The sequence below is a fragment of the Heliconius melpomene genome, chromosome 13 (assembly GCF_056956725.1).
Source record: "Heliconius melpomene rosina isolate 202511_hmr_F chromosome 13, ASM5695672v1, whole genome shotgun sequence".
Lineage (NCBI taxonomy): Eukaryota > Metazoa > Arthropoda > Insecta > Lepidoptera > Nymphalidae > Heliconius > Heliconius melpomene.
The window spans coordinates 9,982,977-10,010,000 of record NC_140401.1 but is presented as its reverse complement, the minus strand read 5'-3'; the positions used below and the strand labels follow the sequence as shown (position 1 = coordinate 10,010,000).

The 27,024-nt window shown below is 32.5% G+C and overlaps 4 protein-coding genes across 5 annotated transcripts in view; 1 reads left to right on the top strand and 3 right to left on the bottom strand.

Annotated features, from left to right (window-relative positions):
* The window catches only part of LOC146532904 (uncharacterized), a 14,473-nt gene extending 7,208 nt beyond the window's left edge, over positions 1-7,265 (top strand). The window contains exons 2-7 of the mRNA XM_085196551.1: positions 3,112-3,246; positions 3,694-3,801; positions 4,094-4,246; positions 4,578-4,741; positions 4,909-5,107; positions 6,431-7,265. Coding sequence (XP_085052677.1) covers positions 3,112-3,246; positions 3,694-3,801; positions 4,094-4,246; positions 4,578-4,741; positions 4,909-5,107; positions 6,431-6,508 — 837 coding nt within the window. The 3' untranslated portion in view covers positions 6,509-7,265. The remainder of the gene's footprint in view (positions 1-3,111; positions 3,247-3,693; positions 3,802-4,093; positions 4,247-4,577; positions 4,742-4,908; positions 5,108-6,430) is intronic.
* Positions 7,266-7,336: 71 nt separating this feature from the next.
* Positions 7,337-8,865, bottom strand: LOC146532903 (uncharacterized). Its single transcript, XM_085196552.1, has 2 exons — positions 8,579-8,865; positions 7,337-7,963 (listed from the first exon to the last, which is right to left on the bottom strand). The coding sequence occupies exons 1-2, from the start codon at positions 8,749-8,751 to the stop codon at positions 7,456-7,458; spliced, it is 681 nt and encodes a 226-aa protein (XP_085052678.1). The 5' UTR covers positions 8,752-8,865; the 3' UTR covers positions 7,337-7,455.
* Positions 8,866-12,715: 3,850 nt separating this feature from the next.
* Positions 12,716-13,313, bottom strand: LOC146532902 (uncharacterized). The gene has a single exon (XM_085196574.1). The coding sequence runs from the start codon at positions 13,247-13,249 to the stop codon at positions 12,842-12,844; it is 408 nt and encodes a 135-aa protein (XP_085052700.1). The 5' UTR covers positions 13,250-13,313; the 3' UTR covers positions 12,716-12,841.
* Positions 13,314-15,310: 1,997 nt separating this feature from the next.
* Positions 15,311-25,856, bottom strand: LOC146532901 (uncharacterized). 2 transcript variants are annotated; one of them, XM_085196625.1, is made up of 9 exons: positions 25,738-25,856; positions 19,383-19,462; positions 18,921-18,982; positions 18,484-18,596; positions 18,125-18,204; positions 17,621-17,700; positions 17,064-17,214; positions 16,704-16,816; positions 15,311-15,614 (listed from the first exon to the last, which is right to left on the bottom strand). In XM_085196625.1, exons 1-9 carry the CDS (start codon positions 25,750-25,752, stop codon positions 15,514-15,516), a joined length of 795 nt encoding a protein of 264 aa, XP_085052751.1. In that variant the 5' UTR covers positions 25,753-25,856; the 3' UTR covers positions 15,311-15,513. The 2 variants fall into 2 exon arrangements, with proteins under 2 accessions (XP_085052751.1, XP_085052752.1); XM_085196626.1 differs by having other exon boundaries at positions 18,131-18,204.
* Between the last annotated feature and the right edge of the window lie 1,168 nt (positions 25,857-27,024).

The following is a 27,024-nucleotide window of genomic DNA, read 5'->3' as shown; positions in this document are numbered from 1 at the left end:
TTTAATTTTTGGGGGTAAATTTTTCGTTAGCAAAGCTTGTGGGGTGGGAAGTAGACTATTCTGGAGTGGGCACGGCTCTTGTGGCCCCCCTCTTCCTACGCCCATGGTTATATATTTAATTTTTCGCTATTTTTACAACTTAAAAAAAATAGCATTTTTATTTATTGGTACGTACAGTCTCTATTATAAATATAAAATATTAAAATATTAAAAGAAGTAAGAAAAATAAATATTATGCTATATTTACAAAATACGTATCAAATAATTAAATTATCACCTACAACAATAGAACACTGTAGGTTCATCTATTTATCTATAAATATATCGAATGTCATATTAGCTCACTTAATATACATTTGACAATGAATCACTAAAATTCGTAACAAATGCTTAAAATATCCGCGTGTACGTAACAGAATTGAAAGAATGATTAAAAGATGTTGATTTTCTTGGCGGCTTCTTTGCAGAACTGCCTTTCGAGACAGCGGTAGCTTCCTGTAGGACTGACACTACTGACATTTCCATTTCAAGTATTTGTAAGGACGTATTTAAATAGAGAATGTGTTGATTTTTTTATTAATATTAAGTTTCAAACTGAAAAGTACAGAGAGAGAACAGGGAATCGAACCTGCAATCGTGTCGTGTTTGTACTCAAGCGATATACTCCTCTTACATATGTAATACTTAAATATATAAGTATTTGTATATTATTTCAGATTATAAAATACGACGAAACTACAAAAATGCCTAAATTAAGAAGAAGCAAAAGCCGATACAATAATTTATTTATAGGGTTATTTTTTTATTATAAAAAATAGAGTTTTTTATAAATACGTTTTTATTGCTAAGCAATTTTGTTTAAAATGTTATTTTTTTAACGTTGTTTTGTCAAATAATTCATTTAGACCAAGTTCTTACAACGTATAGAAAGTCATTAATTCTGACATCTAATATTTATTGTTGTAATAAAATATATTAACGATTATATTATAATTTATTTGAACAAAAAGAAGCAATATATATAACAGGTTTATGAATAAAATACGTTACAAAGAAGGCCATGGCGAGGCCATTGAAATAAACATTAAATACTTTTCTATTCTTAACAAACTTGAAATTTTCTTTTATAGATATATATTCACGTTATTATTTTTGAGACATTGCCTTTCGAGTGGCGGTCCTCAACGGAGCGTGTGGTCCTATTACCAGATCGTAAAAAAGAATAACTCATACCTCCTAGTAGGAATCGAACTCACAACACTCGCATTACGGTCATAAGCTGGATTCTTCTGCCTACCCTGCAATATGAGGGATACAGGTGATTTAAAAAAAATATATAATTGACTAGTGGGCCCGGACGCGGCTACGCCCGCTAAAATATAAGCCTAAATGATTAAAATAAGTTAAAAAATAATAATAAGTGGAGATTTATTATTAGAAAAAATATTTGAGTAACCGAAATTAACAAACAAAAGAAGTAAAACTAACTAAAGGAAATTCTTAATATTAGAAAAAAAAACCTAAAGTTTGCTGTGCGCGCGTACTCAACATTTTTCTACATTAAATAATAATTATTTTTTGCGAACAATATTAAATAAAATCTCAAATGATTAAAATTACGATATTTTAAGTGTATAACATCGGTATAGATAACCGAACTGAGATAAATTAATTATAAGCAGCAAATAATTACATAAAAAATAATAGTAATTCGAAAATCTATAATAATTTACAAAATCATCAAAGTCATCTGCCCGTTCGCGTCGGTCATACTCATACTATACCACTCGTAGGCTAGGTCATTTGGAATCAATCACATCTTAATTATTTATTAGAATGTTCTACAATAAACTATAATTTCCATCTAGATGAAATGCTAAAAGTGACAATTATATTTATTTTCATAAGGATGAATATAAATTATAGAAATCATCTAATTTTTGTTAATGATTTGTATAAAGAGATTTGTATAAATCTATATCGGCGCGCACCATGTATGCATTAAGCAAACTCACTGTGGGTGACGTTTTCTTAAAACAGCAAACTTTGCAAGCTGTTGCTTAGCAACGCGTAGCGACGATTGTTATTAACATGGCGGAATAAATTCCTTGTCAAATTAATTATTTTAATATATTGGTATATAACGAAAATATTACAAATATGAGAAAAAAAAAGTATCCTATGTTCATCCCGGGACCCTCAAGTATCTCTATATGAGTATTTTATCACAATTAAATTAGCGGTTTGGCCCTGATTGCGGAAAAGACAGACAGACAGACAGACAGACAGAGTTACTTTCGAATTTATAATATAGGTATGGATTACGATTTATCAATTTTATAAGCAGAATATTTTTTATCATTAACGGATAATAACGATGTAAACTTGACTATTATATTATAACCTAACGTTACGTAATTTAGTTATTTACATTATATTATTTATGCATAATAATAATAAATTATTGGCATATTACTTAACAAATATGTACGCAGACTAATGAATTTGTTCATTTAAGAGCGTTCTTTAGAAGAATGTACTTTGTTTTACAGTTATTTAAGGCCGTCACGTCTTGGCAAATTGAGACAGCGTCTGAATGCAAAACACGATGATTATAGGTTCGATTTCTACTCGACAGAATGGTTATATTTAAATTATTTTCATTTCTTCAGGCATGATGTTGAGTTTCAACACTTAACTCGCAATGTCCCAAAAAAGTTCCTTCTGTCTACCCTGCACTGCGAGTAAAAGCGGGAACCTATTTTTCTTAAAGCTAGCTAGCTTAGGTACCCATAACAAGCTCGTAGCCGATCTTCTGCAAGATATGTAGGACAAAATTTTTGATGCGGCAAATTTGCGCACCACCGTTTTTGCTATTTTATATAATATTTAAAAAAATCATCATGACGACGCTACGGTTCAAAAAGTACTGAACAGATTTAGATGAAATCTTACCCTAACATAGCTTATACATACATTAGAATACAATTTTCGTAAAGTTTTTTCATAATTTGGCTATAATGTAACAATAAGTTTAAGCAGGTGATGCCGCATTTAAGTCGCTAGTGTTTTTATAATATAAATATGCTTATTTAACTTTTCTAATTCAAGGTGGCGCTAGCAGCGGCTGCGCCAAAACCCAAGATCTTCGAACTGGACCTGTCACCGGAAGACGCTCAGAAGTACATCAGCAACCCGCCCTACTCTGAGCCCAAGCTTGCCGGCAGAACAGCTGTATTGCCTTTGGTTAGTTATACGTGCAAATATAATGTTATCATATATATTGAATAATCATAAAATGATTAGTATAGATGGAATTCTTATTATAGAACTATTTAATTGTATATACATAAATATAGTTTTACCAGGTTATGAGTTCGATTCTCTGGTACTCGTTCTGGTAACGTGGCAAAGGGCGGCGTCTGGTAAAAAAACTCAAGTTGCAGGGGCTCAAAAAAAACGAAATAAGAATTGAAAAAAATATAGGTAGGATAGGATAGGATAGGTGCCCTTTTGGGCTTTGATTAGTTAACACGGAGCCACTACCGTGGTTCCAGATTGGGGATCTCCATTGCAAAAAGTAAGAAAAAGGTAACCGTTACATAAGATTCACTTTTCCTCTGACAGCCATCTATCAATATTAATATAAAAAATATAATCTATTATGTTCTATAAATAACTTTTTTTACGCAGGTAAAATACAATGACCCTAGGTTTCGCACGGCTGATGCCGGTCCCACCCTCGGCCACTACTGGAAGAACGGACATGAGATCGAGAACCCCGACGACTATGTTGAAGAGGTAAATTTAATTAAATAAAAAAAAATACTTTTCACATTCCTCATTATACACATCAGATTATATTTTTAGTATAAAATTGAATATAATAAAAAAATCCGTAAATATTTTGCAATAACAGTTGAATAATCAAATTGAATCCAAGACTTTTATGTGCATAGAGTAAGTACATTACACCTATAATATTTACATAATTTCATTGTTTAATGACAAGACAATTAAATATAATTCTTTTAGTACTATATTTTTTCTCATAATTTTCAAGATATATATTTATTTTTCACATTATTTAAAGGTATACAATGCAAACCAATTCCATGGTCAAGACGGTCTAGGCGCATACGCATACGGGTACGAGACACCAGAGTCTGCTAAAATTGAGAACAGAATTCGTTCCGGAGATGTCGCCGGATCTTACACTTACAAATCCGGAGACAATGATATTAAGGTATTTTATCTATATCTATATTAATGATATAAAGCTGAAGAATTTGTATGGTTGAACGCGCTAATTCTAATTGGAAAGTTCTTTTGGTATTGGATAGTCCACTTATCGAGGAAGTCTAAAGGCTTGATTATATTATAATAATTGTTTCAACGTTATCCATTGCAGTCAATGTTACCTTAGACACTGAGATTATGTATTTAAATTAAAATTAAAATTATACTTCTATAAAAATTATATTATATAAGCTACTACTATAAAAATTATATTTAAAAAAAATATTATTATAAAATTAAATATAAAATTTAAATAGAATAATATACTTCCATTGCAGGTCCGCTATTGGGCAGACAGCCAAGGGTTCCACCAAGAGGACAATATTCCCAAAGTAGAGTTGAAGCCAGTTGAAGAATCAGAAGATGTAAGACAAGCTCGTCTCGCACACGAGAAGGCATGGAAGGAAGCCGCTGAAGCCGCTCGCAAACAACCTGAATTACCGTAAGCTTAAAAAATCTTTATACCTACTATTTTAGTAACCGTAGTTTAATTCCGCACTTAGCTAGTACTCAACGCCGCGCTTTGCCTCATTACCAGAGGGAGGAAACTTGTAACTGACAAAATTATTATTTTTATGTTTTTAATTATTTTTAAACTAAATATTCTAGTATTGGCTACTGGAGTGGACACCCTGAGCTCGTACCAGCAGCATCCGAACAACAAGCTGCATACGTCGCAGCTCCCAGCGAAATCAGTCAAGTCAGCCAAGGGCAACGTGAAGCCAAGGCTTATTATGGAGGTCAGAACTTCCAGGGACAACAGTACCCATCTCCAGCTCCTGAGAGGATTGAGGAACCGGAACCCACTGTGAGTGTAACTTAATTAATTTTTTCTTTATATAATATTAATTTATTGATAATTAATAACAAAAAATATTTAGTTCTATAATACTTTTAGTTTAGCGAATGTGTGAAGAATGACTTCATTTCGATTGGAAGTAAAAACAACATTATCTATATAGCTAACTTACTTCTATCTTACTTTCAAACATTACTACAGATGCTTTTATACAAAGCAAGCAAGATACGTTCTGATATATAGAATTGCATTTATATGTGTGTTGGTTCAAAATACAATTGGACCTGGCAGGTGACGCTGTCGAATTATAGAAAATATACTAAATCAAGTAAATTATATAGGGTGATAATACTTTTTCAGCCAGTATAGCATTCGCCACAGTCAGTCCACGCAGATATTAGTCCCTACTTAAATCAATTAATGTTAAAAACATAAAACAATGATCAAGTGAAAGTGTATGAAAATAAAAACCCTGCTAAAAAGACAATAACAAAAAATAAAAAATGAAATTTAGGTATGTGGTACGTTTGTAACGTCATACAAAGGTACTTATATCACTTATATTAAAATGTAGAATACAGGTAAAAACCAATATCAATTCTTGTTTATTTCAATTACCAAGTTGGTATTCTTTAGTATGTTGGTTAAGTTTTATAAAAATAAACACAAGCAAATAGGACCAGTTTCCATAAAAGTTCAAAATAACTTGTTTTTAACAATAGGTTCATTTCTTATTGGAATCACTAATATTTTCGAAGTTTTACTGTTTCGTGTCAATTTATACTTTCTAAAATTTATATCTTTTTATCGATACACTTCTTTTTTCGGAGTAATTTGATTACTTAGAATATAGATAGAGGAATATTTAAAAACATAAAAATTGAACGTAGCGGGATTTTTTTCACTCTGGTAACAAGGCACTCAACACGCAGTGCCTCTAGAATCCGGTGTGGGGAACGGTAATATTTTAATGGGAACAGAGTGTATTAACACTAGGCTCCCAGGTTCCCTCAACTTACCGTTGACATAGCGTGTGACTGTAAACGCGACGGTTGTGAGTTGAATTTCCCCTTTGGTGAAATGTATTATTTTAATTTCCTCGTACAGGTAACAAGATAAACCACGGCATTGGACATCGCTAATTACAACGCAATGTCTCAAAAATTAGACGGAAACATTAGGTGATATATTCAGCACAAAGACAAAAAAATAAAAACAATACATTGCCCCGACAGAGCCTGGAATTTACAACTATAAAGTTTAATATAATGTTCCTCTATATGTATATATGTATGTTTCAATCCAAAAATAATTTTGATATGTTATTTCTAGGGTCCACCACGTGGTTTCTTCTACCAGTTCGACTACCCTGTATCCAGCATTGTACTAAAGAGTGAACTTAAAAACTAAAGTAATCTAAGCCTTATTAGTTTAAGTGACATTTAGATGTATTTCCTAAAGAAATAATTAATAATTGTGATGGAAGTAAATATTCCTCATTTTTTAGATATTATCTTAATTAGAAAGTTATTGACGCTCTCGCTAGCGAGTGTAGTAACTCTACTAAGATAACATTTAGAGGTATTGTGATGGAAGAAAAGTTGCCCTACTCTTTGAAACGTTTATCTTAAATAGAAAGTTCATTACGTTCTCGCTAGCGAGTGTAGTAAACGCGTCTTACCGAGTTTCCTTATTGGAGTATCGATTTCTAACCGACATTATGAACCGTTGCCATTTTAGTTAAGTAGCATAAGTTGCCTATTTGTAGTCTTCTTTCAATGAATTCAGTACAAAAATGTACCACGGAATTCTGTTCAAAATATAAACTTTGAATAATTAGCTTTGGTATGTTTTTGATTTGTGTTACAGAAGTGGACTGGTGTTTAAAAGTGTAACTTATGACAGCTACCTTCAGAGAATTTAATTAAAGTTAATTGATGTTAAGTAAATATAATCATATATAATATACATTTGAGAGACATTTGAGATAGTGATTTCTTTTTTATTTTGTATTTAATTATGTTTATTGTAAAATTTAGTAGATGAATCAAATTTTTTAATAGTTAAACTCTTGAACCCAGTCTAGTCCGTGACACAGGAATAATAAATGAAAATGAAAAGTATTTTTTTGTAAAAAATTGTATGTAATAAATAAATTCGAATAAAATTGTGTTTTGATTTCTAACATTCTATACCTTTCTTAATTTTCTTTTTACACATTTACCAGATGGCCTATACTTTACTGAGCTAATTTATATCCCAAAAATTATGTTTTCGTGACATAATTTATCTAGTAAAGTTATTTAATATAACAATTAACAAAAACCTAACATATGCTTTCATTGAATACTTATAGTTTACACCTGCATAGGAATAATAGGCCTTGTCATATCTCCTAATGGCATCATAACGATCGGTCTTAAAATACTTTGCCTTTTGTTCATTTGAATATTGCTTATCACTGTCCTCAAATTAGCCGGCATAGTCGCCTCAGTTGGTGGCCTTTTAAAGGGTCCAGGTAATCTTTGACCAATAATGGATATAATCCCTGATATTCCACTAGCAATACCATCATATGCCCACGATATAGTATCTGGGACGTTTATTTCTATAGGTAAAAATGGGATTGATGATATAAAGTCGCCGATTGAAAATCTTCCGCTTGGTAATACCAAAATTGCTTTTTGGTCTTCAAGAACTGGCTGAGGTTCTGCTTCAATAACAACGGAATCCATATCACCTTTTAATTTCTGTGGATCATTCGATTTTAATTTGTTTTCTAAGCCATTGTCTATTTTGTCGATGCCGCTGTTTACGATAGTTTGGTCGTCGGGTAAAAATATTAACATAGGTTGTTGATTATTCCTGTAAAGTAGACAAATATTTTTTATATTTTTCTTATTTAACAGGGACAGGGATAATAAATTACTCTGAGGCCATTGTGATATAGTAGAACAACGACATTAGTTTAAGCACAATGGTTATAGGTTTAATCCTCACTCAGAACCATGGACTATATTAAACATATTTTCAGTTCCCTGCCCTAGTGGACAAAGCGCGGCTTTACGGCGGAACGTGAAAAACGGAGTGAATTAACACTAGTCCTTACCGAGTTGCCATGTTTTAAGATATTGTGTGTTTTATCGATCATCTATTACTGTGATGCGTTCAAGCAAAAGGATAAAGCACAAGAGTGGAAAAGGAAAATAATTCATTCCTCCAAGTGGGAATCAGACCTTCGCGCTTACAGTTAGAGTAAATTAAGTATTAAACTTAATTCTATCTGCGGATTTTATTGAACGATATATAAATAACTGTATAACTATGATTTTCAATATAGTCCCACTCGAAATTTTTAATATTTTATAAAATAAAATAACAGAGTATCCACCTAACATACAAAACAAAGTGATTTATCACTATCATACACAACAGTAAAAGGTATAAAATGTATAAAAAGAAATATTTATATAAACTTACATTGCCATAGATGCGAGAGGGTTAAATTGCATAGATTGTATTCCTAAAATTTGTTGCAAATTCTGTTGAGGCATTAATATGTTTTGGTATGGATTGTATAGCTGCAACTGTAAAGGTGCAGAAACCACGTAATGCACTTGCACACACAACACTATTAAAATTGCTATATTCATTTTAAAATTATTTTAAATTTCACGAATATATGGAAATAACTATAATAAGCACGTTTTCAACTGACTACAATAGTTGCGTTTTTATCACTTAAGTCGTTAGTCCTGACGTTTTAAATTTTGTGTTAATTTATTTTAAATCGATTTTCCAATCAATGTGTTTGTCTTGAAGGCAGGAAGAGTACTCATATTGTCGAGTGTGCAGCATTGTCATTATTATGCACGGATGTCACTACTGGCCTAGTGACAGGACATGTGACCTTGCTTATGTAGGTACTTACTTTCTTTTTTAGGGTTCCCATTTCGAATGATAATTACTGAATAAAAATAAGTTGTAATAAGAAATGGAAATATAAATTTAAATAAATATTTCATTTTCTCGAGTGGGGATCGAACCCAAAACCAGTGCACGTTGCTCACAATTCTGAATGACACAAATTTGATTTTACATAAGTTTTAGTTTTCTGGATGTATGTGGACAACTGATAACCTTCTCTTTATGATATCGGTTAAAAATTATATTATTAACATTATAAACTAATCCTCTCAGAAACTTTTTCAAACCATTAAAGAGACATTTGGGCAGCGGAACCCACGTAATTTGTTTAACCAGCGCAACGAAACGAAAATAAGTTGAATGTAAACGTTCTACTGAATGAGTATGACCACCGTTCAGCCATAACGCCTATAGCTTTATTTAACTAAATATTGTAATCTTAAAACATAAATCAGTATCTATGTTAATTAGTAATGAAGTATGAACTAATCTAGGCTATTAGGCTAAGGTTTCTAACAATGGAAATTATGTGGGGCGTGCGTATATTACATACTATATTAGTTTGAAATGTACGAGTATATTTATTATGCCATTAAATATTAGCTTCACTGACCTACTATTAAGATACTCTGGTCTTTTCTATCGAGTTTCGAGGCAGTGCGTGTTTAGATTCTACCGTATGTCTACCGGAGCGGGAGAATGAAAAGTAATTTAAATATGATAATTTCCCTATGTGGGGATCAATCCGTTCGCTTTTATAGTCAAACGTTTTATCTGCGCCACAAGTCTCGTTACAACATAAGAGAAGTAATTATTAAACGACTTCTTTTTTCGGAGAGGCCTCCTCCTTTTCAAACCTCTAGACTAATATTCTGTAACTATATTTTTTTATATTTCTCATTTGTGGACCAATTTTGACCGACAAGAATACAAAAAACGTTATGAACAAAATAAAATACATTTAATACATAATCTACATTTCTAGAAAAACTTATTATTTAGAACTATTTTGGGCAATCTTGCAATGAAGCAACGTGGGTTGTTGCTATTATTAAGTTATAGGCGCTTGAATCAATGTGTAGTGATATTCTTTATTCTTTTTATAACATTATTATATTTTGGTAATAAGTGTCGAAAGAGTATCATTGACACTAGAGGATGCTCCCGGCATGTGGATCCCCCGGAGGACTAAAGAATGTCTAAAGAGGTATGCCGAGGCCGTAGCGTTTGGGGATTCATTTTCTTTGATTTCTCTGCTTAGGATAAAGTGTGAAGCAAAAAAATAGTTGAAAAGCATCAAACATCACAGAATATAGTAGTAGGTTCAAATCTCTTTCAATTGCAAGTTTTACTAAACAGTTATATATATGTAGCCATTGGGGCACAGTAATTACCGTGGTTGCCGGCCGTTATGGCATGTGATTACAACATGATGGCGTATTCAAAGTCTACATGGGGAATGGTAAAAAAGCGAGGCCACTCCTCTACACACAATGAGTCCAATTCGGTTGGATAATGGGCAACGGAGTGTCATAGCACTAGGCCCCTTATATCTTGATAGTGTTTCTAAAATGCGATTTTAATAATATATGGATGAAAACGGCATCTCATTATATATTTGGCATGTAAGTGTCTAACAGATAATGAACTGCACAGTCGTGGTGGTGTCGGCGTGGTTTCCACCCAATGGTTGTCCGTTTGGTGGTTGTGAGTCAAAGCGCGTTGTTGGGTTCCGCCACTTAACAGCACCTAATTGTTTATAAATTGGACGATGAAGGTACTCTAAATACGGTCTTCCTATCCTGCTTAATAAAATAAAATAATGTAAGTATAATAAAATTTTTATATTCTGCTTAAAATAGTTCATATTATTTTATTTTTAATATTATTGCAATTTTAATTTCAAAAAACCCAAGATAATTTCCACTCTTGGCCATAATAAGTATAACCTCATACATATGTACCATGGGCACGTAGCCTGTGATTATGCTCACTTCTACTTGGCAACTAGTTTCCGTTAAGGTATTCCCGTTACACGACGTAACCAGGAAGTTAACTTATATTAACTTAACTTGATTTAACTGACATCGGTTGATGCTTATATATTTATATTCTTGGCGTATTAATTATATGTACTTATATAATTGATGTTTTGAAAATATTTTATCAAATTCAAATTCAAAATATTCTTTATTCAAATAAACTATAAAAGCACTTTTGAATCGTCGAATGTACATGTCAACAAAAAGCTACCACCGGTTCGGAAGGCAGTTCTGCTGAGAAGAGCCGGCAAGAAACTCAACAGTTGCTCTTTTCAAAGTCAATGGTATATTTTACTATTACATTAGCTGGCAGCTGTCCTGCCTGACATTCAATAGACATTAATTCCATACATGTTTATCCTCTAAATATTCTTGAACAGTGTAATAAGCTTTACTTGTTAGAATATTTTTTACAGATATTTTAAATTTTGGTAGTGGCAAACTAAGAATACACTGCGGAATTTTATTATATACACGTATACTCAGCCCCATAAAAGATTTATTAACTTTCTGGAGGCGAAAACTAGGAGTAACAATCTTATCTTTATTTCTCGTTTCTATCTTATGACTGTCGCTATTTTTTCTATGACAATGTATATTTTGTCGGACAAAGAGAATATTATAGTATATAAATTGGGAAGCAACTGTAATAATACGGATAATCGGAAATTAAGAATTGTGAGGCTAAAGTGTGAACGTGAAAGAGACAGTCATGGCGCGGGGGCATGAACGTACGACTGTAAACGTGACGGCTGTGGGTTCGATTTCCACTCGGAGGAATAAAATATTTAATATTTTTTCGAGGGTTTCTAACGAGGTAAAGTTCGGGGTTGAGTTCCACCACGCAGCAATCTGGCGGAAAGTGGGGAACAGAAATGTCTTAAAGGGAACAGAGTGAAAATTAGGTTCCTAGGTTCCCTCTCCCTATTCGGTTATATGTGTGAAACAGCGTGAAGACGAAAAAAAATTATGGTGAAAGATTAAAAATTTTGATCTTTTAATACATAACTATGTCATGGCTCAGTGGAACATCGTCTTTTTGTAAAGAACATCAAGGTTTAAAATTACATTTGGGAGAATGAGTATATTTAAAAAATATTAGAGAAGCGCGGCTTCGAATAGCCTGCTGTAAGGTCGCAGTAATTCACAATTTAAAAATTATATTTTTTAATTATATTTTTAAATTGTTTCTTTCCAATAGATGCTTGTCGAAGGATGTATTATTAAGGACGCACAAGGTCAAGCATATTATTAATTTCCGGTTGTGATCTATAACTTTTTACTTTCACTCATATTTTGAATTTAATTTGTAAATATTTTTAAATACGATGATTGGCGTTTTTACATGATATTTTAGTAGCAATAAATGTTATTTTTTTTAGATTAATAAAGCTTGGTTTGGTATAAAATTAATATTATATAAATTTTCTTTATATAAAATATAAAGTGTATAATATATTTTTTACTTTTACACGACTTCCGCATTTAGCAAGTTTTTTAAAGAAACTTTTAATTTTCCTACCATAATCACATTGTACTCATAGTGGAAACACTCACAAGTTCTTTATAATATTAAATATTATACAGCAAACAATAAGATATTTACGTTAAAAATACATAAAAATAAAAGTGAATAAATAATAATAAATACAAAAAAAAAATATTTATTAAACTCGACATTATGGCAAGAATAAATAAATTCTATCAAAGTAATATACACAGTAAATGCAAAATTATGAAATATCACCATTTATCACCTAAAGTTCGTGAACGTTCAATCGATTTTGTTAGGTTGCCCGTCGTCTACCACCACGTCGATCTCCACCTCGTAGGTGCCAGGCTTGGTGCGGGAAGGTCTCAGCACTACACCAGGCATTTTGGACTCTTGGACACCATCCACTTCATTTTCTGAAGTATCAACATTAGTTATCTTTATCTTATCATCTTCAGATACTGCTTCTGGCGGCAATCGTACAGACATCATCCCTTGGACCCTCTGAACTATATACTCTAAGAGAGGTCCAAACCTTGATACCCCATCAGTGGCCAATATAGTTCGGTCTGGTGTTCCCGATTGCGGTTTAAGCACGAACATATTAAAATTGAGGGTTCTTCTTACTGGTTTAGGGCTCACCTGGACTAAGCAGGCTATAGCCATTAGGACAACTAGGATTCGACACATCCTTGAACTAACGTCTGAGTTCTCCGGAATAAGAGTTCACACTGCGCTCTGTGCGTTTTTGCCGCGCATCTAAACTAAGATAACGGGTCTTAAGCAAAAAGATCATAACCGCCTCTCGGTACGTAATTGCAGCGGTCTCAACACCTTTCGTTTGGAAAGCCATCATTTAAGTGAGTTATTATCGAATCCCAATTTAGTTTGATACCTTGCAGTCTGGTGTACCAAATGTTTAAGAGTACACGAAAGATTTTACAATGTATTTGGAGGATCTAATGTAGCTGGTTACTTTATTTAGAGCCAATAAAAGCTATTCACTTGGTTTCTTTAGATGTTTTACAGAAAAAGCTCTTCTGCAGTTCAGTTAAAGCTCATAATTGGAAGTTAAATTTACATTCGAAGTTATATTTACAGCTATCAATCAGCGTGATTGATGTTGGCGTAATGATGCAGTATGAAGGTCAGTGCAGGTTTAAAAACAAAATGCGGTTACTGGGATTTCGCATTGTTTACTAATTGGAGGTGAATGGCGGAGAGTGTACTATTGACGATAATTTTACAAATTGTTTTTGTGTGAAGAAAGTTGTTAAATTACATGTAAATTTTGTGATTATTAAAGAGATAGTTTTAATTGTTAAGAAATAATTTGTTGGATTTTTTGAATAAAGTGAAATTTGGTTTATATTGTTCGTTATTGATATGCTCTAGGGTTAATGTAACGTTCTCTATGTTTGATATATAACACATTTCTCTACTTTCCAGTAATTTATTTCTGTATCCCGCGTGTAGCAGGGTAGGCTGAGAGAGCCAAGTGTTAAGGCACTTCGCTCCTCACTTTCTGCCGAATTCTGTAGGCATTGAGTGTAGAATGGCGGACCGCGAAACTGACTACCGCAAAACCAACGCGAAGAAACGAAAATATTAAATATTTTATTTCCTTGAGCGGATTTCACTTTTATGTTCTACAAATAAAAAAATATAGGTTTATTTGCGATTTTTTTACTATTATATATATATATAGATAGATAGTATTATTATAGACTAAGGAAAAAAGTTAAACAGCTTTCCTTAAACACTTAAAACTTAGAAACATAAACTTTGCCGACTGCATTACCCATCCCAGGAAAGGCGCCCGTTACTTACCATTTACGAAGCGATAGCTGAGGCGAGTTTAACAGTAAAATATATATATATGGTATAGGATCACTGGAAATACTTATTTCTTTGCAGTTGTGTATGAAAGTTTATATTTATTTTGAAGGATTTATTATGAAAATGTATTCCTATATTAAAAAAAAACTCTTTCATCGCTGAGTGACTTGCCAGAAAAAAGGAAAATAATTAATCCCCTAGAGGGAGTGGAGTAGATCTAGTGGAAATCGAACCCACAATCCACAGAATTCTCGAAGCACAGCGCCTGCGCTGATCCTTGTCTTGTTACCGGAACAAAGAAATAAAAATATTAAATATTTTACTCCACCGAGTGGAAATCGAACTCATACTTGTCGCGTTCTGCGACGGCCTCTGCATTCTTATAATATTTATTTATTTATTCAGTTAAGAACTAAACATTTTATATAGTTACCCACAACCATTTTGCAATGCAATAAAGCAATGTGCTACCTGTCAATAACTATGTATTAATTTGATGTAAGTTTAGTACAAACGAGATATAGAGCGATAGGGCCTCGGTGGCTTTCTCTAAAATCTAGGTCGTAACGGGCACCTAGCATTTGCGTTTACCTAAATAGTATTAATATTTAATAGGAGTTTTATGTTGCCTTTGGAAAGTTTTATTATACTAGCTATTTCTTTATTTCTTCCCTCTGACAACACGGCAAACCGCAGAGTTGAGCCACTTAACTCACAATGTCTCGGAAAATCGCCGGAAAATGGAGAACGGAGTGTCTTAACACATAGGTCCCTGATTGCCGAATACACCGTGAAGCTAAAAAAATAGACAAAACACTGAACAAAAATTATTGGACTTAGAAAGTTGAAATTTGGAATTTATATAAAATGCTACTTAAAGAGCTAGTGTAGTCTAAAATGAAATTCAAATAATTTTATTTATATTTATTTATTACTTATAAAACACAACAGTCAGGTACGAAAATATAATAAAAGCTGTATTCATATAATTTTTTTACAATGAAAAATCGTAATATATTAAATATATCATTCATTTAGCAAATTCATATAAGTAATTCAAGTAAATTAAAGAAGGAAGAATTATAGGAAGAACGTTTTTTTTTTTATTTTTGTATTCAAGCTTTTCGTTGTGATTGTGAAGGGCGTACATTTTGAGTTTGTTCTTTGGTTTCTAAAGTCACTTGTCTGGCGCTCTGTGATTCTTCTTTGGATTGATCTGTAAATAAAATTGTCTGTAATAATTAATTTGTAAAAGACAGTTGTGACGCAGCGGCTAACGGTTGTGGGTTCGATTCTCACTCGAGGAATGTTTTTTTTTTATTTTGCCTCCCTCAGGTAACATAATGAATCGAGACATTGTGTTCCGCCACTCAACACGAAATGTCTCGAACATTGACCAAGGAATGGATGTCTCAACATTAAGTCATTTAAGACACGTGTACACAGTAATAGCAATCCTATAGGACAAAGCGTAAAGCTAAAAAAATACTTTTAAAAAGCCATTTTTTTTACTTATATTGTTCGTAGTTTTAGTTTGGACGGAAATTGAACCTGTCACTATCACTCACACTATCTTATAAGCGTCACGATACCTTCGTAATTTTGAATATTCCATGATACAGTATATTTACACTGTAATTTTATGTATTTTCATAAAAAATACGCATTACTTTCTAAAATTTCTTCTAAAAATCTTTTAGTAAAAGTTGTACAAAAAGTTTGGGAATCCTAAAGTTTCTATATAACTAAGTAAAAGTTTTTAGATAGCTAAGTAATTTCAATATAATATGATAATGATTGTTGATGCAAATTTCTTTACTATTTTATTTTAGCTTTTAGCTAAGGCGTTGCAGTGAGACAGTATATGAGCACGTTGTTTCTGGTCGTCTCGTTCAGGCGAATTAATTATTTTCATTTTACCTCTCTGACATGACAAGCTTCGGCGCTTAACACTGCGCTCTATATGTCTAATCTACTATAAGTGAGACATACGTAAATTTGTCACTGAATGATGGGTAGAGCTTAAAACTGTGCTTTGTCATCTGTTTATAATGATAAAGTATTTTATTGTCAACAAAATATATGGTTTCCACCAAATTAATTAATCTAATTTTATCAATCAGTTTTACGCTGTATCCTGCACACAACAGGATAGGCAGAGGGAACCTAGTGTTAAGACACTCTGCTCCCCACTTTCCGCTGAAAATCTGGAGTGAGTGGCGGAACTCAACGCCGCACTTTGCCTCGACACTAAATCATTAAAATAAGAATAAAAAATGCAACAATCAGGAGGAACTATACTTACTATTGTTTTGCTTGGCTTCAGTAGCGGGTCGAGATTGTTGCGCTTGGAGAGACACAAGTTGGGTCAAACGAAGGGCCTCTTGCGGAGCATTACCTTGTTCCCTTTGAAGTGGCCTGAAATGAAACGTAAATGAAACGTCCCTGAAGTATTATTAACATATTTAGTAATTATGTAATTCCTTTTTTTATATTTATCTTAATAACTTTTAGGATTATTTAAAAGTTAACTGTTAGTTCACACCCAGCAGGGTAGGCAGAGGGAACCTAGTGTTAAGGCACTCTGTTCTCTGCTCCAATGCAAGAATAAGCGTAAATATGTTTTTAATAATTATTCTCAGATGTACGATAAATATAAACTTACTGATAGGCAACAGGCTCTTGATATACTAAATTATAAGGATTATTTGCAGGCCCAATCAAGTAGTTAGGACTTCCTTGACCTCCAGCTGGTCGGTAGCTAAGAACAGGAGATACTTGTCCAGACGGCCCCAAGAGTATAGGATTTTGGTAACCTAAAAAATAAAAAGTCAATAAATATACTTATTATAGATAAAAGTTACATGAGTATTCAAAAATAATAAAATTATTTTACACTATTAATTACTTTAATTGTTTAAAAAAAATGAGTTTCTGGTCGGCTTTTCTCAGCAGAACTGCCATCTGAGCTTGTGGTAGCTTTAATTTCATTTGATTACTCAAAAGTGCTTAAAGAACTCTATTTGAATTTTAATCGATATATTCAACCCTCGAAATGACATTAACTAAGAACCGAACCGAAACGAAAAAATATAAAAAAATATATATTATTTTAATATTATAAATCTAATTATTAGATTAAAAATTTTTGAGGAAAGGCAAAAATCACAATATTTTGCTTTTAATATTAAAGAATCAGGAATACATTTATCTTTTTCTCACCAGGATAAGCATTTCCTGTATTAGGTTGAGGAGCAGCAGCCACTACGTAGACGGGTTGGTATCCACCAACTGTTCCTGGTCTGAAAAATATATGTATAATTTTATTTATAATTTTTTAGGAGCAAATACATTGATTTACGTGTTTGCTTTTGTTAAACGTGACAAGTTTAGTTAGTTTATATGAATGAGATTGTCTATGTTTAAATTTTAAAAGTTCTTTCACTATCTAATATAAAAAACGGTAATACTAAAAAAAACACTACAAATAATATAAAAAGAAATATTTTCCTCATAAAGCTTAGCCAGAGAGAATCTTCAATTTTGACTCAATATCGTTTTAGATCTTGCTACCAGAGCAGGGAAATAAAAATAGAACCCACGACAGTTGCGTATACAATCAGATACTGTGCTGCTACGCTACGACGACTTCTTATTAATTATGGAAAAAAATAATATAAGAAAAAAAAGGTTTATGTAATAACAAAGCATTAGAAAAAAAAATACCTATACCCGGGTACTGGCATGTGAACAATGAACACTCTCTGTCCAGGTATTAATCCTGGTATGTTTGGGGCGACGGGATTCTGAAATAAAGAGGATTTTAGAACTTTTAGCATTTTCACGAAATAAATGTGACGAGGCGGTTTCTGCAAATATATTCGATCAAAAAAAATTGAATCTGTGTAATATATTTTATTTTTTAAAATTTATTTTTTAAAAGATTTTTATTTTATTTTTTAAAAGACTTTTAGAAAGTGGGGTCTCTATTCCATATCGGCATCTATCCCGGTTTTACCCTAAGGACATTTCATATTGAGTAACTTACATAAAGTTTATATGTTTTTTACTGTTAAATGCTATACCTGTTGTGGTGGCTGCTGGGGTTGCTGGGCTCCCGGTATTAGTTCTACTTCGCTATCAGGATCTAGGATTTCAAGACGCGCAGGTGCACTGTTTGCCGATGACTTGGTGTTTGCTGAAACGTTATATTTAGTTTATTCTATGTTCCAAATAAACAATTTTTGTGAAAAGAAAATACTTCACACTGGATTAAAAAGTATCACAAGATTTGAAAGATTCTATTTTAGTTGGCGCCCACGTGAGGATGAGATCTCGAGGTCCTATAGTAAAGACGTAACTGTGTGACAGTTTTTAATATTCCAATGTTTATCGGGCATAACCACAGTAGAAAAATCTTCAGTTAAAATACATACAAAATACGTGTTGGAATGGAACCTTCAAACATTGTATTGAATCGATTTCATTACTAAAGAAATCTTGGAAAAAATTCGAAAGATACCTTGTCTCTGTTCCTGCTGATAGTAATTTGCTACGTGTGGACCATCTAGATAATAGTCCAGTCTGAAATTAAACATTCATTAAAAAAGTATATTTTTATTTATATAATATTTTCTATTAAATACATTTTTCTATGAGAGTTGCTAATTTTGCTTAAAATACATTGCAAGATTTATTCATTTATTGAGCCGTCGCGCGTCGTCGTGGCGTAGGGGACAAGTGCGCGACTGTAAATGTGACTGTTTTGGATTTGATTTCCATTCGGGGGAATGAAATATTTAATATTTTCATCTTCTCGCTCTGGTAACAAGGCAAAGTTCCTCGAGAATTCGGCGAAAAGTCCCCACTTTCCAACTTTAGTGTTTTAGTGGGACCGGAACATGACACTAAGTTACCTCTGCCTGCCTTCTATATGCAGGGTACAGAGTGATGCTAAAAAAAATACGTATATCATTTAACTTACGGATTGATTTGTTGTCCTTGATCAGGATACAGTCTTGAGGGTGGTGCAGCAAACACCCCGTATAAGGCAGCAAGGAAATACTGAAAATAAATTATATTTATTACGGACATAATTATTAGACATAGATGAAGCGCTAGCAACTAAATATGTTAACATTTTTTATGTCTGTTTTGTCTTACAGTTTTTTACTTATTACGTAACTTTTACCTTATAATGAAATAATAGACTACTGTTTTATTATACATTAATTTTTTTTAGTAATGGTAGAGTAGGCAGTGAAAATCTAGCGTTAAAACACTCCGTTCTCCATTTTTAGTCAGCAACCGAGACACTCGATTTGTTAAGTGGTGGAACACTACACTGTGCTTTGTCTTGTCAGTGCTGGAAAATGATATTTTCCCTCCAGTGGTCCATCCCACAACTATCGTCATTACTGTCCGCCGCTGTTTCACTGTTGAACGGCCCTAAGTGTGCTCTCATTGTTAACGAAGGTAGTAATTATTATCTCATTGAAATATTTAATTAATATGGCCCGCTAGTCCCAAAAGATTTGACGTTTAGCATTCATGTAACGCCAATATCCTTCATATAGGAGGTTACCGGAAAACAATTAAGAATGTACTTGTTGCGAATTTTGATCTGTAAATCTCTATATATTTGATATTTGTAACCTGGACTTCAAATTTGAAGGTCTTGTAGACATTATATCGTCGTTTTAGCGTAACTCACTAATTTGTATCTAAAATTATATTATAAACCTGAAGACTTCGTCCTGTAAGAATTTAGTTAATTCCTTTGAATTTATTGTAAATATTACCCTTTATTGAATTTGAAGTCATACCCATTAAAATGGCAGTTGGCTTTAGTTAGCAAAACACCTGTTTCCTACAATACAGTGTTACATAAATAATTTCTTGAACAACTAAAATGTATGCAATGGTGGATTTCCTTACGCTTGTTAGATCATGATCATGATGACAATTGAATGACTAATTATGTCATAATAGGATTACTTTGTGCAAAATGTAAAGCTGTAAATCAATATTTAACTTTATTTAAAATCTTAAAACACACTTTTTTTTTTAAGTTCAAGTTTTTGCTTTGCTGAAGAAATTTTTGCTGAAGTTATTTCAATTCTGGATTCCAGATGATAAGTTACTTCTTTGCTTAGAATATACTTGAGGTGTAACAATTGCTGCTTTTCGCGTAACTCTTAATCTCGCGAGAATTCCGGAATTAAAATGAGCCTATGTATTGTTCCAAGACCGCTGTCCTCCAGTGAAAGTCCCATAAAATTCGGCTCAGCCTGAGATTAGTCCGGGCAGACAGACAGACATAATCTAATTTAATTTCGAATAAAATATTTATATAATAATTAAATTGTCCTTATATGCATAGCGACAGCCATAGGCATATTGACATTGACGTGCCTCCGTCAATAATGTACGTATAAAGAATCGATTAACAAGCAATTAATTATATTTATGTAATTGTTATTTATAAATGTGACGAAAATTGTTGTTTGACTGACAGCGTTTGACTGTAAACGTGACAGTTGTTGATTCAATTTCTCTATCTGGTATTGAATTTTGTGAATTTTCTATGTCTGGTCAGAAGACAAAGCGCGGCGCTAAGTTCCGCTACTTAATATGTAATGTTTTAGTATGCTTTTTAAGCATAGTTATTATAATAATATGAAATAAATAAGAACCATTTTTTTTCTTTTCCTGCACAATTATAATGAACATAAAAAAATAATATGTTAAGACACTCCGTGCTTTACTTTTCGTCAGAGACATTGCACGTTCAGTTTAACACAACTCCGTGTTTTGAAACGGAGAAATTAAAATAATTAACACGTAATAATTTCTCCGACGTGCATCGAACCTAAAACTATCGAATGAATCCCGAAGTCCACTCAAAGTCAACATAAATAAATAGTATAAATATAAATAAAACTCTTTGTTTTCACACATTATTCATCTTCGACAATGGTACGGAAGGAAAACTTGTTTGTTAATCATCACATTCTTTTGGTTCATACTATGCTTCCTTTTTTATTTTTACTGGTCATTGTAGTTGCTAGAAGTACCGTGACTTTAGTTTTCTTCAATTTAAATATTATTAAGTAAATATTCTTATTTAATAGCTTTATTTGTGGTCAAAGTGGTTTTACTATTTAATGTAACAAAAATATTTAGTTACTTATTTTTGTTATATTTAAATAACATAGTCATGACGCAAGACGCAAACAAACTCTAACTAGCCATAGCTTCATCGGTTACTTATAGAAAAAAAAGCCCCTTTATTATGTGAGAACTACTGATAGAAACATCCGACCATCCATGAGATGTTAGGAACAGTACTTTTGTGTCGCTGGCAAAAGAGGTATAAGTCAGTTCCCCACTTTCCCCCGATTTCTCGAGGCATTGCGTGTTGATTGGCGTAACTTAACACCTCGCTTTGTCTCAATATTAGAGCAAGGAAATAAAAATATTAAATATTTCATTCCTTCGAATGGGAATCGAACCCACAAGCAACGTGTTTTTAGTTACACGATTTCCATGGCGCAAATAATGCAGAAGTCGAGGGAGACTCTCGAAGAAATTAAACATTTATTGAAATTTATATTATCATTGCTCTGGTGACACCAGGCAAAGTGTGACGTTGAGTTCCTCCACTCAGCACGCAATGACTCCAGAGTTGGGCGGAAAGTGGGGAACGGAATGTCATAACACTAGGTTCCCTCTGTCTACCCTGCTGTGTGCGGGATACGGCGTGAAGCTGTTTTTTTTTTTTATATATTTAGTGCGTGTCGTTTCTTTTACTTTGGTGTACAACTCAATTTTTAAGAACTGGTGAAAAAGTTCCTAAGTAAAAATTACAGTTAAATATAATTACGGTTTTTTAATAATTTTCTTTAAAATTGTTCTTATATCATTTTTCTAGAGGAAAATAATATCTGAAGGAACATCTTCTAACAAAATACATATGTATGTACGGTGTGTTGCAACCTTCGCCCACTTGCGTGCCAGTGCCTCGTAAATATGTGACATAATAGTAGTTTGGTACCGCGAATAAAGATTGATATGTACTTATGAAATAAGGTTGGATGCAGACTGAGAGCAGAAGATAGTCCTAAAGAAATAAATAATTTTATTTAGTTTTTTATAAAAAAATAATAATAATAAATAAAAAAAAATAAAAATGCATTTCATATTAAATAGATATAAGAAATATACTATTTTACCTTGATCATTATTTTAAATGTAGTATATTTTTCAGACACCAATTATTTTATTTATTATGTAGTCTTATACAATTTTGTATCAATCTACATTTACACAAAAAGTTTCGCATATGAAATTTTAAATATTGCATATATTGATGATTTAAATATTGCATGAAGGAACCTACCTTTTAAGCCCGTACCTACTAGACGTTTGCCATAAAATTTATTAAAATGGGCTAAAAATTAAGAACGGTGATCATAATTATATGTAATTTATGCAAAAAAAATATATATTTTGTTCACTATGAAATTTTACGTAAAGAATTTTAAAAGAAACAAAAGTGTAGCGGTATTGCTATTTAAGGATTCTTTAACCTCAACCGGCATATCGCGAGACAAAGGCTTGCGACATAAAGCCGGCCATTCAACCTGAACATGAATCTTAGAAAATAATAATAATGTAAACGTATTATGAAATTTTATATCTTCAGTATTATATATCTGTATCTGTTATAATAAATAGATTAAAAATTCTAAAAAAACCTAAATTACTTTTTAAAATGCCTGTGTAAGTTTGTTGAGTTTAAGCGGGTCAAGAATTGGCAGATCAAAACGGAAATGGCGAGACGAGCTGGACCAACTGGACTACAGGCCTGACTGGTGCTCAATAGCGCGAAATAGACCACAGTGGAAGAAGTGGAGGGAGGCCTTTGCCCAACAATGCGACAGTACAGGCTAGGGGAAAAAAAGTGGATCAAACTCATTTTCTTTAATTATACTACATACGCTGCAAAAGCGACTTATAACAAGTCGACTGGTTAAAGGCGTGTTAATAAATAATTTTGTTTTCCAGTTTCTTTTTTTTCATTCTTTCTTTCAGCAAATATTTGAGTGCTTATTAAATGCTTACTAAAGTTATTACCATTGTGATGGTGTTTCTGTTTGTAGATTAAAACTACTCACGTAAAAGAAGTTAGCTTTTGGCTAAATTGGCTTAGCTCTTTTGTCTCGCTGTAATCGTTAAAAAAACTCGTTGAAAGACAACTATGTATATTTTTATATGTATTATATATTTCTATACAAAAGTTTGTGTTAGTATTTTTTTATGAGGAGAGGATGATTTTTTTTTTATTTTTATTTTGGGACAACATCTGACTGTTAAAGCGAAGCGGATTCCATCCTCACTCGGGGAAATAATTATATACAAAGAACGCCGTTAAATTCCGCCACTCAACACCTAATTTCTTCTTCTAAGACGAAAAGTGTTGAATGTAGTGTCTTAACATCAGGTTGCCTCTGCCTACCTTGCTAAAAGGGAAAAAACGTGAATCAATCACTAGCTAGCTAACCATTTTCTAAATTTCCAAACACCGTTAAATACACGCCTTCCGTACCTATTTCCAACTCGCAATATATAAGTATAAAGATTTCGTAGTAACAAGACTGTAATTATAATTGCGTAAGGGGTGGGACAGTGTGTAATACGGTGAATGCAAGTGAAGGAACACTTTGTCACGGTATTGTTCTCTTGCGTAAATGTGAGAAGCGTATGATAATAAAGCCTTTTATGGGCTTATATTTCCGGAAAAATGACAGAGGAGAGGTACCTATTTGTGGATTCAAATAATAGTTATGTATAATTCCTTACTCGTGGAAATGATTCTGTTTAAGTGATTTTCATTTCTTCGGTCTAACAACGTTTACATTACCACGCAAAACGTAATGTCTCGAAAATATCGAGAACTATCGAGAATATCGAGAACGGGTGAACGGTGGGAGAAAGAGTATCTTAGCACTTGGTTCTCTCTCCATACCCTGTTATACACGGATAAGAACGGAGTGATTAAACGCTAGGTAGGTAAGCTTAATGTAGGAAGTCAATAAATATAGATATAATAAAAAAGTATAAATATCGTCATTTCTTCAATACAAATTTCGTAATAGATGACCATTTGAAATCGACTGACACAGCATAAGAATTAATATTCGGGGCGTACTGTGGCCTTAAGTAAATGTAACGTTAGAAAAGGGTCTGTCTCAGATAATTTTGTAATGAAATAAGAACCAACCGGATTAAGAACACCTTCCTTTTTGAAGTCGGTTAATTGAAATCGACGTGAATGTGCCTATGTAGTCATTAGGTTAGTGTCTGGCTGTATACTCACATGATAGTTTTAGATCTAAGCATTTGAAAATGTTTAAATTTTGAGAAATATCTATATATAATAGATACCGTGAAACTACTCAAAATTTACTAATATCGCATCTTTTGGATTCCTCTTGTGAGATTTGAACCTATTGTCTTTATATGAACATTTGCAAAGATCAAGTTTTTTTTATTATTTTCCCTTTGTAACTCAGCCGAAACACTATTCATTTCTATACGCCCATATTTACAGATATTTTGTATGTATTTGGTAGCGGAAATCAACTACGCACTGTCCTGTTACCAGAGCGACAAAATTGAAATAATTCATTCTCCTAGGGATTGGGGAAATTAATTATTCACATTTCTTTACTCTCGCTATCGGGAATCGAACCAACAATCGTCGCGTTTATAGGTCGCTGCGCCATGCCATGAAGTAACCTTTAAATAATATATTTTTAACAATTGAAATGAAAATCCAATTGTTTGTCGCTGCTATGGAATCAATTATTATTGACTGACCAAAATTGATGCTCCAGTTTGCAATTGAACGAGTTTTTTAGACTGTTCATTTGAATTTATAAAAAAATATAATAATAAATATGCCTTATAAAAGTAAAATAAAAAAAGTTTTAAATTATTTATCAATATTGACAGATAGGAAAAAAAAGTTTCTATAAAATAAGTAACTTAAATTAAGTATAATCAATATAATTATAAAGAAGAATTAATATATTGTATACTTATTTAACATATACATTATACATGTAGAACTAAATGGATTATAAACAACAAAAAAAAGTTAAAGTGCGTTTCCTACTTAAAATATATATATATAAAAAATAATCGTCCCATATTTTTTAAAGTGACTATACTTAAAATTAATTTTTTTTTGAACCGTATAAAAAAAATGTACTTGGTATAATTGGTCCACAAAAAAAAAGCAATAAAAAAAAAGAAAAAAAACAAATACTCACAAGAACAACTGCCATTGTAAACACTAAATAGGAAACACTCGCGCGAACACCGTTAAGGATATGCGTAACTTTGTTATACCGCTACATACTTATATATGAAGCGTTGTGTTCTTTCGCCTTTCCTGCACTCGTTACAATAATGCCACAGCTATGGTTATATATTTTTTTATCTTCACGCTTTATCCCGCACATCAGACGGTAGGCAGAGGGAACCTGGGAACCTAGTGTTATTCGTTGTCATATTGTAGTGAAACTATTTTTAGGCCGATTTACTGACAATAATTATTATTATATTTAAATTATTTTCATTTTCTTCGTCTGGTAGATAACGTGCGGTGTTGAGTTCCGGGAAAAAGCGTGAAGCTACTTTTTTTGCTATTTTATTTGTTTTTGTAAATAGCTAAACAGATTTTTACGTATAGCTCTGTAGATGGAGAAGATACTCCCTTATTTGAGTTCGTTACTCAAAGGGTAAAATGGAATCCTATTATTAAGATTCCGCTGTCGTCCGTCGGTTTGTATGTTCGTCTGTATCTCATAAACTCATGAAAAAATATGATATATTTCGGCTGCCGCTATAACAAACAAATGCTTAACACAAAATAAAATAAATATTTAAGGGCAAACAATTTTTTTGCCGTTTTAACAGGTAGTGGTGCGGAACCCTTCGTGAGCGAGTCTAACTCACACTTGGCCGGTTATTTTATTATTATTTTAATGAAATACTAGAGACACGTGGGACGCGTCACCACAAATAGAAAATAAGCAAAGTTACAATTTACATCTAGTAAATGCGGACGTTCAAGAGGACGAAGTCGCGCGGGTTGGCTAGTATATAATATACATACATATTAAGTAAATCTTAGCTATAAACAAAGCAATAAATCTGTCGATTAGATCCCGTCTTCTGTCAATTGTTTATTTACTAGGTTTATTACTCATATGGAAACTCGCCAAATATTGTAATTACTTCTTCCGGCAAAATTATTGTTTATGTAAAATGTAAAATAATATTTTATTCATAAATACAATGAGATAGGTAAGAAAATAATCATATACTAAAGACTAATTTTTTCAGCACTCAGTTGTGAGTTCGATTCCCACTCGGGTGAACGAATTATTTTCATTTCCACGCTCGTATTTCGTAGACATAGTGCGGCGTTGAGTTCTGCCACTCGAAACGCAATACCTCAGAAATTGAGCGTAAAGAAGAGATACATTCATACACATAAGTACGATACGATTATATACAATAGCATATTAATATTTTTAAAACTTCGAAAAGTG

Excerpts from the sequence above, each read along its gene's own strand:
- LOC146532901 (XM_085196625.1), bottom strand. Across the intron at positions 18,597-18,920 it reads TCAGCAGGAACAGAGACAAG|CAAACACCAAGTCATCGGCA; the intron begins GTATCTTTCGAA and ends ATAACGTTTCAG. Across the intron at positions 16,817-17,063 it reads CAAGAGCCTGTTGCCTATCA|GCCACTTCAAAGGGAACAAG; the intron begins GTAAGTTTATAT and ends GTTTCATTTCAG.
- LOC146532902 (XM_085196574.1), bottom strand. The coding sequence starts at position 13,249 with ATGTGTCGAATCCTAGTTGTCCTAATGGCTATAGCCTGCTTAGTCCAG.
- LOC146532903 (XM_085196552.1), bottom strand. The coding sequence starts at position 8,751 with ATGAATATAGCAATTTTAATAGTGTTGTGTGTGCAAGTGCATTACGTG. Across the intron at positions 7,964-8,578 it reads CCTCTCGCATCTATGGCAAT|GAATAATCAACAACCTATGT; the intron begins GTAAGTTTATAT and ends TCTACTTTACAG.